This window comes from Aythya marila (genome assembly GCF_965140915.1).
Source record: "Aythya marila genome assembly, chromosome: 10".
Taxonomy (NCBI): Eukaryota; Metazoa; Chordata; class Aves; order Anseriformes; family Anatidae; genus Aythya; species Aythya marila.
This window is the reverse complement of record NC_139051.1, coordinates 5,843,718-5,858,376: the sequence shown is the minus strand read 5'-3', so window position 1 is coordinate 5,858,376 and position 14,659 is coordinate 5,843,718. Positions and strand designations below refer to the sequence as shown.

Genomic DNA, 14,659 nt, shown 5'->3' with positions numbered 1-14,659 from the left:
TTTCACTTAGGCTTAGTGCAAGATGAGCTCTGCAGGGACTCTGCAAGTAGGTATTATGCTTGGAACTTGAATTCTATGTATTTTAATGAAACTGCATGGTCCAAGCATCTCTGAGAGTGAGCAGCCCTATGAAATTCCAAAATTTGCAGCTTTCTCAATTACTCACAAATCAAGATAGTTTTTCTGGCTAAAAAATTAAAATTGCAATAAGCAACAACTGTGTGTGCAAAGACAAAGGAACGTGCAGGTGATTTATGAGTTTTGAACCTGTGCTGAACCTGCAGAGGGACTGACATAACAGGTGAGCAAGTACATCTCAGATGTTCGCATTTATGCATGATGCCATTCAGCTACTGCTCAGCTTTAGATGAGCAAGATTGTGAACCAAATCTGTGTTGAATTTAGCAGCAGCAGAGGATTGTATCTATACACAATCCTTGCAACCATGGTCCAGCTGAGAGACCTAAGCACCAATCCCACAGACCCTACTATGAATCCTGTAAAACAGATTAATTCCCTGACATCCTAACAACTATTAAAAACTGGTTAATATTTTATTAGCTTAAGGGCAGCAAGTTGCTTTGAAAAGAAGAAAAAAACAAAAAAACTGCAACTCTTGTGCAGTCACTCAGTCATGTCTGCCTGGTTTACAAATTTTAAGAGGTAACTACTGAAAAAGAACTTTACAGTATATTATTACTTTCTTCTACACTGCAGAAAATAGTTTTGGATTTTATTGAAGTGTCAGGTATAGAATAGGGCAATTTTTCTCTAAGAGTCAGAATTTTTGCATTATGCTTTGTTCATGCTTCTGCCGTCTCTTCCACTGCAGCTTTCTCACATGTTTAGACCTTCTACTTAAGAAAGTATAAACTATATATTCATAAAACAGTGGCCACAGCTTACTCCCAGGATGTCTCCTGTGATATAATTTATCTAATATAATACAAGAGAAGGGATTTTAAGCAGCTAAAACAATTCATAGAGAGACAAGAGAACACACAATTAATGCTGCCTTGCCTGCTGTTAACTGCAATAATTACTTGTTAGTTGTGTGGGAAGGAATGTAATGTATCCTATCATATAGGCAAGGGCTTTGAGCAACCTGGTCTAGTGGGAGGTGTTCCTGCCCAGGGCAGGGGGCTGGAACTAGATGACCTTCAAGGTTCCTTCCAACCCAAACCATTCTGTTTCTCTGACTATTTCGGTGATGTGCTCCTGTTAAATTACGTCTGAATCCAGCCATTAAAAATCTCTCCCTAGTATTTAACCTGAGTGGTTTACTTCCTTTCTTCATTAGCCTAGAGTTTGCTGAAGGAACGCTTTGTGCACTTGATGGAAGTTTGTATGTATCACTATTTATAGGATAGTTGATGTCAAAAAGTGTAAAAAAATAGCCATATATCAGAATCCATAACATTCAAATTCATAAAACAGAAAAAGCTGTATGAACATTAGAGAATCAGGAGACTCACTGGGAAAATGGACAACATGAAATATGAAAATACATCAAATTGTTTTAATCCCAAAACTGTAAAATAACTTTTTTCAGTAAGAAGGTATCTTAAAGCATGTAGCAACTTCTCATGACTCAAAGAAACAACTATTTAAATAAATACTGTATCTGCATATGGACTTCAAATAGGAATGTCACTCAAAAGATAAAAATAAGCAAGCTATTTATAGTGCACGTTAATTACCATATTTAAATGGCACATTACTTTATGGTATGTGATGTAAGTTTGTATTTATAGTAGAAAATTTGTATAAGAAAATATTTTTTTGAGATAGTTAAACTTGCAGATCTTATAAAACAAATCATCCATGGTAAAAAGAACAAAAGGGGATGCTGGACCTGCAGACGGTATCAGGATTACTATTATGATACTCTTCAGTGGAGCACAATACTCATACACCTAACATGCAATGAGATCAAGACAGCTACTGCTCAGACACACAGATGAATGGCTGGAGGGATGAAGGGATAAAATTTGGCTGGGAGCAGAGGGAAGCGCAGTGAAGTAATGATGAATCTTCCCAGTGACTTTAATGAATTTAGAATGGGACTAAGCAAAGCAACATATTTTTCTCTTCCCAAAACACATTAAGAGCATAAAATAAAATATTATAAGATCATTTATACAATAAGAAACTAGACAGACTGGTCAAAACCACTAAGCCATGACACTACATTTCTGATACAAAAGAACTAACTTTACACAGAAAGTTTCAGCTGTTCAAGCATTCAACTTCTTTTTTCCTCCTGCAGAATCAAATTACTTTGAACTTGTTTTGTCCCTGCAGCAATGTGATCCTCCCAGGTGTCCTTGCCCTGCGCCCTGCCTCCAGCAGCACCCGGTGCCCAACGTGCCCTCTGCTGCGCCCCAGGATGGCCGATGTGACTCTGGAGATGTACTCGGGGCTGGAAGTCAGTCTGGCCAGAAGATGAGGACAGCCACGGTCACACAAAACACCAGCAGCACCATGGCAATAACTTGAAGCAAGATTGTTGGATTTTATTTTTTTTTAAAACCAAAAATTAAGACCTTCTCCCTGAAGAAAAACAATTCTGCACATACATCACAGTTACACTGCTGTAGCATTTCCTCCTCACTATCTATGACCTCCTCCTCTTTTTTTCCCTTTCCTTTCCATTTTTTATTGTTTACTATTTACACTGTAAATATCTCATGGCTGCCTTACTTCCCTCTCTCTGCAAAAATCCTGGGATGTTCTTAGGCATTTAGAACAATAAATATCTTTAAGATTTATAGCCTAACGTTTGGCTCTATTTATCTTACTCAGGTGAGTGGTCCAACCAAGCCCAAGGGAGGAGCAAGAAAAATGTTCTCCTTCACAGTGACACAGGAAACAATAGCTGCCTTCACAGCGGGACAGAGTAGAGTATACCACATATAGGTCACACGGTCAACTTTGGACTTTTCATAAGAAACCAAAAATCACTTAAAGAAGAGCACATCTAAAGTCTGGAACTAGAGCTGAACATGATTTTCACTAAGTGCTTTTCATGATGACATTCTTGAGGGTTAACACCTCATTTAAAATATACAGTGATGCACAAAGTTAGATAGTATCTCCCCACTGAATCCAGCAGGGTTACAAAGGCACATTTCATATTCATGAGCGTGTTAAAATGTTTTACTCTTTTAAAACTGCAAATATTTGAAGATATGTAGATAAACATATTTTAAATTCACAGCACTTTCTCAAATATGAAGTAGCAGATTAACAAAATGTCAGATCATCCTCAGCTTCAAAAACTGTTCTATCGTTTTAGGTAAAGATTATCTACAAAAAAAAAAAAATCACAGCCTCTTATGATCATAGTTCTCAGCTGCTGGATGTTTTCAGACTATCAACTTGTAACTTGCTCCCATCTTTGAAGATAAAACAAAGCTCTTGCAAGTCATGCTAACCTTTGCAAAATACCAGTTAAGATTACTCCATAGACTGGATGAAGAAAAGAGGGAAAGGAAATCATGGTGTGGAGGCTGCGTGTTGTGAGCTCTGAGTGTTGTACAAGCTCAAAGAGATTTCTATAGCTTGGTTCAAAACCATGTGTTTTTATAGAAAATGTACAAGCAAATATCCTTACACATCAATCAGAGCTCATCCTAAAACACCACCTATTCCATAAAGACCAAAGACAAAACAGATTTAACAGAAACAATTGACAGATCTAGAAAAAAATGCAATTTCTTTGATTGAATTATATACTGAAAGTGGTTATCTAACAATTGTTTGCTCCTGCTACACTGTGTCACCTGCGGGATGGTGGAGATCCGGGAAATTACGATGGCATCAAACTAGGGCAATAACCAGAACTGCCACACTAAAATCTCAGCAAAAGAAATAGTAAGAGATTGAACAATAATTGAGAATTCAGATAAAGAAAAGCATCCGAGTTAAGATTTGTTCTTTCAGCACTATTTTAACTATTAATTTGAAGGAACTTAACACTACTCTAAACTCTGTTTGCGAAGTTTCCCAGTTTAATTCTCACTAAATTTAGTAGTGTTCCTCCTCCCCTTTATTGTGCCAGCCTTCTGAACCCCAATTACAAAAAAAGTCTCTCCAAATACCTAGAAAAATAGGTAATGAGATGATAACCAGAATTAATATCATATTTGTCCCCTTTGCAGATGAAACTGTGGACAAAGTTTCAAGTTTTAAAAGGACCACAGTATGGAGGTGGGAATAAATAAGATACTTCTTCCAAGCAACTACTACCAAACTGCTGACTTTATGAAAGAGCTTTGCCAGTACTATAAAAAAGGATACAGTACAGATACTATAAAAAAAGATTAATTACAAATTATTCTTGTCTCTAGATGGTCATCATTTTGCTCTTAGAGTTCATATTAATTCAACATAATTTTTACTACTAGTACTCCCATTAGAAAAGCTTAAAATAACACATATTACAGACGTAAGGGTCTACACTTTTGACATCCTTATACAAGGGATTATATGGCAACACGCTGATCACCTACATGATACAGCACTAAGCAGTGAAGACCTATCAATCTGAGATTTGTCACCTCAAGTTTCTAACCAATAAATGCTATTGCAAAATTAATACTTAAAACACATCTTCTGCTGAGAGTTTATACCATGTAAACAAAAGAAGTGTGATTCTGCTGGTCAAGGTCAGCCCAAAGGTCACAAAACCAACAACATGGCCATAGTAATGAGGATCAGAGAGGAAAAACTGCAAACTGCCTGCTGAGAATTAGAACTTTTCCATTGCAAGTTTAACCAATAGTATGGGCAGTATTCATTTTAAAAAATATACTGAGCTCTAGTTAATATCAACACATTTATTTTAAAAATAAATCAGGCTTCATCAGAAATGAAAGAATTCTCAAGGAAGTGCAAGTTTTGTATGGTTCTAGGCAATAACCATTATTTTGTCCCCTATACTTTGTTAAAATACAAGAGACAACTAAATGGGTGGTAAGCCAAGCTGGCATTTCATTCAGCAGCAGAACAATTTATATCAAATGATTTGTATTCAGTTCTACCTTGAAACACATTCAGTGATGCAGTCAGTGATGGCAGAATCCTAAAACAAACAAACAACAGCAGAAACCACCACAACTCATTTATCTTCCATCAGAAGCAGACATTCCCAGAAGGGGATACACTGTGGTATTCGGATAAAAGCAGACACTATAAATACAGGTGATTTAAAAAAAAATGGCTATTTGGTGTCACAGATGGATTTTTACAACACTGCTTTACAAATTAAAAACAAAACAAATGCTTTATCACACCCTTTCCAAAGCAAGCCAGAAAAACAAGGAAAAAAAATAACTTCAGTTTCGGTAATCAGCCCCAAACATTTTAAAGCAGATGGGCATCTAGAGAGTGTAGAAGGTGTGATTTCTCTCCTTTACACAGCTGCTAGAGCTGCAGAGAAAACAATGTTGTTTAGTTTTTCATATCTTATACATAAAACGTGTCTAATGGTTCTGATTTTGTGTGTGAAAAAATGAAAATTTCATGCAGCTGCTTCTCAATTACACATCTGGTTATTGTTTTGCAGCTGCAAAGCTACCTTGAAGAACTATAAAATATGGTGTGACAAGTCTGGAATACATACCAGGAATCATATTGTACCTTCCTTGTGATGTGTTGAATTTTTACCACCTTTTAAAGTTCCTGTATCAAGAACTATGGCTTCTGTCACCTTCTTTTATAAACAAAATTTCACTAATGTATTTAACACAACCGAAATCTGTAAGTGACCACATTCTATGACAAACTTTAAATATGAAATTCAGTGCCCCATTTATGGAGTATTTTTTTCCTTTCCTTCCAAGTAGCTATTTTGGTAATTTGATCAAAAATCCAACACAGAAAACAATAAGTCAGCACAACATTAGTGTCAAACATCTGAAATGAGATTTTGATTTGTTAGCCCCCTAGCCATTACTCATATTACTATAAATCTATTGAATATGAAGACATTTGGTGACAAAGAATGGTTATAAAATACCTAACTACTGTAAGCAGTCTCAAGCTTGCATTTACTGACTCACTCTCAGCATGTAATTTTCTAACAAAGGGAGTAGATAAGAAACACAAAACAGATTTGCTTTTCATAACCATGCATTTGAAATTAACTATTTCGGTAAGTCCTCACTAGACATAGGGTCCCTTGAAGAATTTCCATACCTAGAATATTAAAAATGCTAAAATCTGTAATTTAACTTGAAACCAAGAGATCCAACAGCACAATGCCCAGTGGTAAGCTTTCACAAAATCTTTTACTAATTTTGTTTCAAAAAGAATTAAAACTCAGAATCACAGGCAAGCTACAAGTTTTATTTCTTTGTCAGTTTTTCTGGCATGCAGGACACAACACGTGGACATGATCAACAAACACACGTGCTACTTGTCAGCTCTCCCTTTTCCACACAGGTGCTAAGGGCTACCGTGGAAAAACACTGCTAAGCTGAAGAGGAAGAACCAGGCATGCAGTACAGCTAAGTTAGAGACCCCCCGCAGGGTTTACCGAACATAATACATTGCTAAAGTACTGCTCTGCTTAATATTTTGCTCCTTCTCATCCACCTCTGAAAGTTTCTTTGCACAAAATCCGGAAGAATGGCAGAGAATAAGCAGGAATTATAAGATTCATAAACCAACAAACCACACACACAACAAGAGGAGATAGCAGTAGTATTTTAGGGCTCATGTCCAGGGAGAAAGGTCCTGCTACGCAGTGGTGCAGAACAGCCGCTGCGTTTTAAATCCTCAAATGGAAACTCTAATTCCACCTTGAGAGTGCCTTTGTGTGGTTTAGCTCCCAAGACAGATTAAGTTAAAGCACCTAAAAGCAATCTTAGAGTAAATGAAGAATGTCCACAAAAAGAGCCCAGTAAAGAATAATTACTATACTCCAGCATTGCACTATAGCTGTATCACAGTAAATTCACCACGACTTTCCAACAAAATCCTTAGTAATGCAGGCTTCCATGAATACAGCCTTTTAATACCTTACCTACCTCTTCTGATCCTCCCCGATTTTTCATCCAGAAGATGGGGTAAATAAACTGGATAACTGACACAGTAATCATTAAGCCTCTCCCCCACAACCCCCCCCCCAAAAATAAATATTTAAACAACATACAAGATGTCACCTTCATAACTGTTAATCTAGTTTATCATTTACATCATTTTCATACAAGTGATATTTTTAATATTGTTGACACAACTAAATTTAGAAAGAAAGTCCAAAAAAATCAAACCACTTAAAAGTGGACAAATATAGAGAAAAACATTAAGAACCGTTTACTAGTCACTATTTGTTTTCTATACAAAGAAAGCTTAATTTCCACAACTTGTCAAGTGGAAGTTCAAGCAAATCGCTTCAAGAAAAAAGTGAGTGTGTACAAATACATAGTGCCTTTTAGGCAGAATAAAGCTGTTGCATTAATTTGGTGTAATTGTTGCAGGATGAGATATAACAGATTTCCACACAGAAAAGTAAAAGCCTTCTCTCAACCAGAAGTCAGGAGATGGAAGATGGCATTAGGGAGAGACAAGAGACAAAATGGATACTATAAGGAAAAGGCTTTAAGAAAGAATAAGAAATTGGAAAAAGGACAAACAGCAAGAAGATTAAAACCACAGACCACAGCAAGTTTTGTGGAGCTTTGCAATGGATGATGAAATACATAAAGTGCATTCAGAAGGTGCCAATGAAACCAAGATTGGAAGTAACAAAATAATAACAGGTATTTCCTATCGTGAATTTGCAGCAAAATGCAGGTATCATCTAGTCTTGGATTTCACCACTTCGAATAGGCCAAATCCATTAACTGAAAACCTGATAAATGCAACAGAGAAATATTCATGCTCAATAATGTTGAACAGGGTCCAGAAGGAACTCATCCACCACTAGCTTTCTATTAAATTTAAAAGGTTGTTTTCTAAATACTTACCCATTGGAGAATAGAATCATATTAGTCAATAACTTATAGCATCATTTTGCCTGAAAGGACAGTTTTAGAAAGCCGTAATTTAAGTATAAAGAACTTAAATAAAAGCTGTCAGAGAATGTAAGAGGAGTTATGGGAGAGCAGTTTCTTCACAGCGAGCAAGCTTGTAGCACACAGCTCCACAGAACAGCGTATTTCAGCAACACGTGATTTTTCACCACATGCAGAAAGCAGAACCCAAGGGACTCTAAAAAATAACTAGTTAAAACTAAAAAGTACATTGGCTTTTTTCAGAGAAATAACATTATGCACGGGTGATAAATTATTGCTACACAGTAAACCAACCACACAATGGAAAGGAATGTGGAAATCACAGAAATGCAGGAGACAATTCCTCTCATACCTACCCTGTCAGAGAAAAAGGAAAAAAGGAAGTTAAAGCACGTATGCAAAGCCTATGATAACAGCAAAAAAGAACAGCTAAATAGCCAAAGAATTCACAGACTAAGGACTAAATTGAGCAAATCACTTAAACTTAACTTGAAGTACAAATGCTGCTCTGTACAGGATGCTCGCAGAAAAGCTCCTCTTGGTATAACAAAAGAGAACCTAAATTCACATTTCTAATCCCCTCAGAAAGGTCAAGTTCAAGGGTCATTTTTCCTAACATAAAATCTTAGATTAATTGTAGATAGCACTATCACCACCAATTTCTTCATAATCTATATAAAAAAAGCAAGTTACCAAGCTAAGGACCCATTTTTGATCCCTTCTAAACACACTGATTTTCAGGTGGTTTTCCCGACTTGCGTTGAAGATTAACTTTGAGACAAGGGATCTAAAACAGCTTCTAAAAAAGAAAAAAAAAAAATCAAGTGTTTCATCTAAAGGAAAAAAAAAATCCCCAGGTGCTGAGATAGGAAGGAGCCATGATCACATGACTGAAAACTTTCAATATTCTAAGAAAATGGTGAATAATAGGTGACAGGTAAATGACCACATAGAAAGAGGCTTCAATAAATCCCTGCTGTTGTTTATAAAACATGTTTTACCTCCCTGGCCTGATATAAAAAGCCTGCCTTTAGTCCAAAGCTGAATTTTGAGTTCTGTCATGCATAAGGCAATAGAAATAGGATGTGCAGAGACTACATTTTCTTATATTCTACTAAAAAAAAAAATAAAAAAAAAAATGAATAAAGGCCTTGCACTCAATTCAATTGCACTTCTCTGCGATAAGAGTGTGAACACTGCACCTGACTGATTCCTAAATGTAATGAAACACTCTAAGTGGCAATGGGCAGCACTCTATTGCTTTTGTTAAAAATCAGGAAAAGAAATGCATGCCAAGCTTCTAGCATCCATTTAGGATACTCAGCATTTTCAACCACCTCCATAAGTTCTCTACTGATTCTAAGAGCCAATTGACAGTACAGAGTAACACCCTCCAGCATAATTATAATCCCTTTCAGCTTTGTCCATCTACTAGTTTAAAATGAAGGTTCCCTTAATAACTTCGCCATCAGACAGAACGTAAAACAGAGTGCCCAAGTTGAAGTAGACTTAACTGCCTCTGGTGGGGAAGGCTAGACAAAAATGGATCCTGAAATGATGCACAGTGCATCTGCCCAATCCAAGCAATGAAAATGCTCCCATCCTAATGGCATGGGTGTGTGTATACATAAATAAGAATTTTTTTTCCTTATATCAGTACAACAGCATGCGAAAAAGGTGCAGCAAAAAAAGGAAATGCCTTCTCCAGATAAATAAATCCTGGATGTACCAAAGCATCAAGAGAAAAATCAGATCAAAAGACTTGAGTTAATACAGGAACAGACAGATTATCTTACAGTTCTAGTACCTCCATTTAACAGAGAGCAAAGTGAAATATTTGGGAGCTGAGCATTTGTCTGAAATGTAAGAACTTGTTTACAGATTGTGTTTCTTCAGGTGGCAGATCAAGCAATACCATATTGATGTAGCAAAACAACACAACACCTTTTTATTTCACTCTTGAAAACTTAGGAATTTTAGCATGAAACACAAAGTCATTTGTAACTGTGTTTCTTGGCATTCTATAAATATTGCCTTCTCTACAAGACTTACACCTGAAAATTGCTTAGCATGTAATAGGCACTGAATTCCTTAGAGCCTAATTCTGTATTCCTTACAGTACTAAACTTCTTTTGAAGTCAGTATTAGTGATGTCATTTTAATTTTCTTCACATCTGCCATTCTTATCTTAGAAGAAAAAACCTTTAATTTCATTAAAAATTCCTTATAGACTGCCTTTTGTACTGTTGGTAAGTTTTGAAAATATTTCCGAGAAAATTAATATTCAGTGTATTCGGTATACACATTAATAAAACAGAGCAATAGAGGAAATGAGCAAACTATAATAAAACTGCTGATACTGGATAAAGGTAAAGCCTTTCAAGAAAACATGCATTAACACTTTTCTGACAAGTGAAGACAGCAGTAAAAATGATCTGATCCCATCTTTTTCTACTGCATCAACGGGAACTTTAATAGCAAAACTGGTGACTACAGGCACAGTAATACATGCTCAGTCTTCTGTATTTGGCGGAATTGTGATTTTTTTTTTTTTTTAATAAAAATTAACACTTTGTAAAGACTTCAGTATCAGCAATTTCTGTCCCATTATTTGTACCCCTCTAACACAGATATCCATGTGAACGACAATGCTATGAGACCATTGAGGGAAAATACTGCTTGTCCTATATGCAAGATAACATGCCTATAGAAAGAAGCTCCTTTCACAAGAAAAGTACGGAAATTTTGTATTGCAAGTTTTGATAAAAGACAAAAATAGAATAAAGTTGAGTATGCTGGCAAGTATCCTTGTTTTCAGAACTGAAAGATAAGGACAGCTGCAATGTGGCATATAATATCAAACCCCCAGATTTTTGAGCAGTACTTGGCAAGGGTGATTGGCCTTTCCTTTCACCATCTTTAATTGCAGAATGCCTGTCTATTGAGAACATCCCAAAGCTGCCTCCATTTGTTATTTTATTTTGGAGTATTTTGTGCCTCTTGTAGGCTAAAGGTTTTCGTTTTGCTCCTAACTTTTTACTGGGCAGTTGTATATTCAAAAGACAACAGCCTGCATCACATCGTGCAGATAAACCTAAGTCTGGAGGATCAAAAAGGAGCTAAATCTGATAAAATCTTGAAACAACAAATATTACAGTAGCAAAACTTGTGTTCTGAGTGCTTCATTTTCAAAGTGCATGTTAGAAGGAAGACAGCATACTATCAGAATGATTACAAGGATGTTGTTAATTATTTAGTGGATTGATAGGGTGTGTCAGTCATGTCAACATGAAATAGCTTTCATACTGTAAACCACAGTTCTTTAATGCCCAGTAACGTACCATGTTTGAATACAATTTTATAAGATGAAGAAATGTATCACTGGTAATTTTTGAGGTGTTAGCAACCCAACCTAGTTAAAGCACACAAAATTTACATGATAGTTTCATTAACTCCAAAAGTTAGTTTTTATTTCTTTTATTTATATGTACTTTAAAAACATATAGACTAAGCATTCCTGTGATTTGCAAAACAACCAAGAGGTTATTTAAAATAAATCTAGCATCATAAAACAGAAAAGGTTCACTGCCTTTAATGGAGCAATTTATTTCTGCAAATAGTTATAGGGATCTAGAATAGTTATAGTTATTGGATAGACTAATCCTTTTATGAGCTCAATCATGAAGAGGAGAGTTTAAGCACAGAAAGATTTGTGAAAAACCTGCCAGAGTCTCACTTAGTATTTCTTGATTTTCTCAGATGTCCAGATGCAAAGAAACCCTCCAGTTTTATGAGCTTTGTTTTGTGTCAGCTTTTTACAGTTTGCCCTACCAAATGACCATAGCAGTAGCATTTAATGCTTTGTTTCAAATACATTTTCAAATATTCTGGTTGACATAAGAAGGTTTTGATTACTGAAAAATGTATCATCTTAATGATGTTATAGAGATTTAGCAAGCCATTATGCTAATCCTATTCAGCTACTTGAAGTCTGATGAGATCTTTCATACCAGTAACTGAAAAGCAGTTAACTAAGTAGCCTGCCTGTGCATTATGTAAAACATTCAAAATCTTCCTGTTGTTAGACAATTAGACTACTGTAATGTCTTTCTTCCGGCATTTTGATGTACGGTGTATTAATTTTAACAGAAGCTAAATTTAAGTGGAAAACTATGCTAAATACTAATATTAACTTTAGAAAAATAGAGAACTTTTTAACATTTAGAACATTTATGAATCGGGTGACAAGATGTACTTGAATACATTGTTTTGAGATAACAGATACTACATTATCTTCTTTCTCACTCATATTCTCATCCTATGTTTACTGCACTAAAACAAGGATATCACAGAACATAAATGACGTTCCAGAAGCATGGTTTTATCTCCCAGCCACTACCAAATTTTTTAGTGATAGTAGGTAATTGAATTCACCTTTTCTCATTCCCTCATATGGAAAAATATACATGTTGCCAAACACATGTATATAATTCCCTATTACATATTTTATTTCTTCATAGAAAGAACAGTTGAGGTTGGAAAGGACCTCTGGTGATCATCTAGTCCAATGCACCTGATCAGGTGCAGGGTCTGCTACAGCAAGTTACCTCCAGTCCAACTGGATTCTGAGTATCTTCAAGAGTTCATGACCTTTTTCTTCCTTAGCTTTTTAATAGAGCAAAATTTTGTTTGAAAACAACTTTCTGCAAGTTCATTTACTTTATTTAAGCTTTATCAAGTATATATCAGCCATTCATGATGTTATTCTCAATTCTGAATTGCCAAAATGACATAAATAGTATCAATTAAAAACTGCATGCTATACGTTGCCTACCTTTAAGAAAAAAAGTTCAGAAAAAATACTGCTGTTAAACACTGTTGTTCACATACAAAATAAATATTTATAGTCAGGATAATATATTAAACCTTTTCAATAAACCTCAAATTGAAGATTGTGTACAACTTATTAGAAAACAATTTATTTTCCAGATTGTTATCTGGTGAAGCAGATTTCTCCCATTATCAGTCAACTTACTTAGTCTCTGAGCAGCCTCCAGGGCATCATTTGCAGAATCAGCCACAAAGAATCTCTGAACTGTAACCCCATGGTCTGCCATTAGTTTTTTGCTTTGGTACTCCTGCAGATTCAGCCATCGTCTAGAGGTTAATTGAACAGCCTAGAAAAATGAGAAGGGAAAATAACATAATGCTCATTAACAACAGTTCATCAGACAGTCAACTGAGCTCTTCAGTCCCACTGTTATCTCAAGTCAGCAGTTGAACAACACTGTTTCAGAGAAAAGGTAATATACACATTGATTCCCTTAAGAGCATTTTCTTAACATTTGTGCATTCGAAGTATTCGGAAAGCTACAGAAGATTTTAAACCACGCAAGGTTCACTGGTGATCTCTGCTAGAAATAAAACGCCTCGCGTTTAATATCAACAAAGATTGGCAAACTTCATTTGAACAGTATTTTATTCTACTTATTCCATGCGTATTTTCCAGCATCTCTGGGAAGAAAAACAACATGGAATTACCATCATCCTGTACTAAACAACATGTATGTATTTTCAGTGGTGTGTAACCCACGCTTGGCTGGTCACAAGTACATTTTGTTGAAGAAGCCAGCACAATCATGCAAGCCATGCAAGACCAACAACTAGAAAAGAATTTACACCGTTCTCAATGGTGGGAGTCTCAACACACCAGCTTAGAAGTTTCTGCATATATATGTATTAATCATGGATACAAAGATACGGCAGAGTTATACACACACACACACAGACATCATATTTGCTAGTTTCAGAGGTTAAACCATTGACACTCTGGGCATCACTGGTTCATTGCTAAACGATTTAAAGAAACTACACTTTCTCCACAGGGGATGACTTGTTACAGATAAAAGCAAGAATTAAGGAGCTGTTAAGGAGCTGTTAACACCCTGTTAACATCACATACAGTTCTGTAATTGTTGGTTTAAATTCAGCAGCAAGCACAACAGACACTTTAGGCCCAGCTCTGAAATAACATTTGAAGTAATGTGGTTTTAAGGTTCTTTGTTTCTTATTGAGACCAAAAAATAAACTTTTTTTTCCCCCTGAAGATGTTAAAAACACAATTCTGCAAGTACTAATTCTTGATAATAATATGAATTCCACAACAAACAGTCCATGTTTGCATAGACCTAACAGATCCAAGTACATCTGCATTTTAGGTATCTCTCTGGGTCGGTGAGCCCCTCTGCTATCAATTCAAAGAAACCAGTCTGAAAGGTGTCACTGACTCCTGGCAATGGCAAAATCACTACTTATGCCAGCAAAAGATGCTCATCCCACATGGAGAGGCAAACTGTTGGCCTACTGGCAGAGAGCCCAGAATCAGCCCTCGGTTCCTCCTGAAGTTAAGGAGCACAGTATGCAAGTTAGCACTGCATATTCAGAAACGTCAGACAAAGGGGATTATTTACTATACTAATACTTTCATCTCTAACAGCACGATAAAAAATAGTATCCTAATGAAACTTTATACTGAAAACAAAAACCTCCCCGCTGAAGTCTTTCAATAATGCATGCCCTTTATCACAGTGCTAGAATTTTAAATGCTGCACTGTAACAAAAGCAAACTTCTGTCTGCT

General features: G+C 36.0%; 1 protein-coding gene across 2 annotated transcripts in view; it reads right to left on the bottom strand.

Moving 5' to 3' along the window:
* The window catches only part of SUCLG2 (succinate-CoA ligase GDP-forming subunit beta), a 112,686-nt gene that overhangs the window by 77,924 nt on the left and 20,103 nt on the right, over positions 1–14,659 (bottom strand). For both annotated transcript variants that reach the window (XM_082768036.1, XM_082768035.1), the window contains exon 2: positions 13,057–13,198. In XM_082768036.1, coding sequence (XP_082624162.1) covers positions 13,057–13,198 — 142 coding nt within the window. The remainder of the gene's footprint in view (positions 1–13,056; positions 13,199–14,659) is intronic.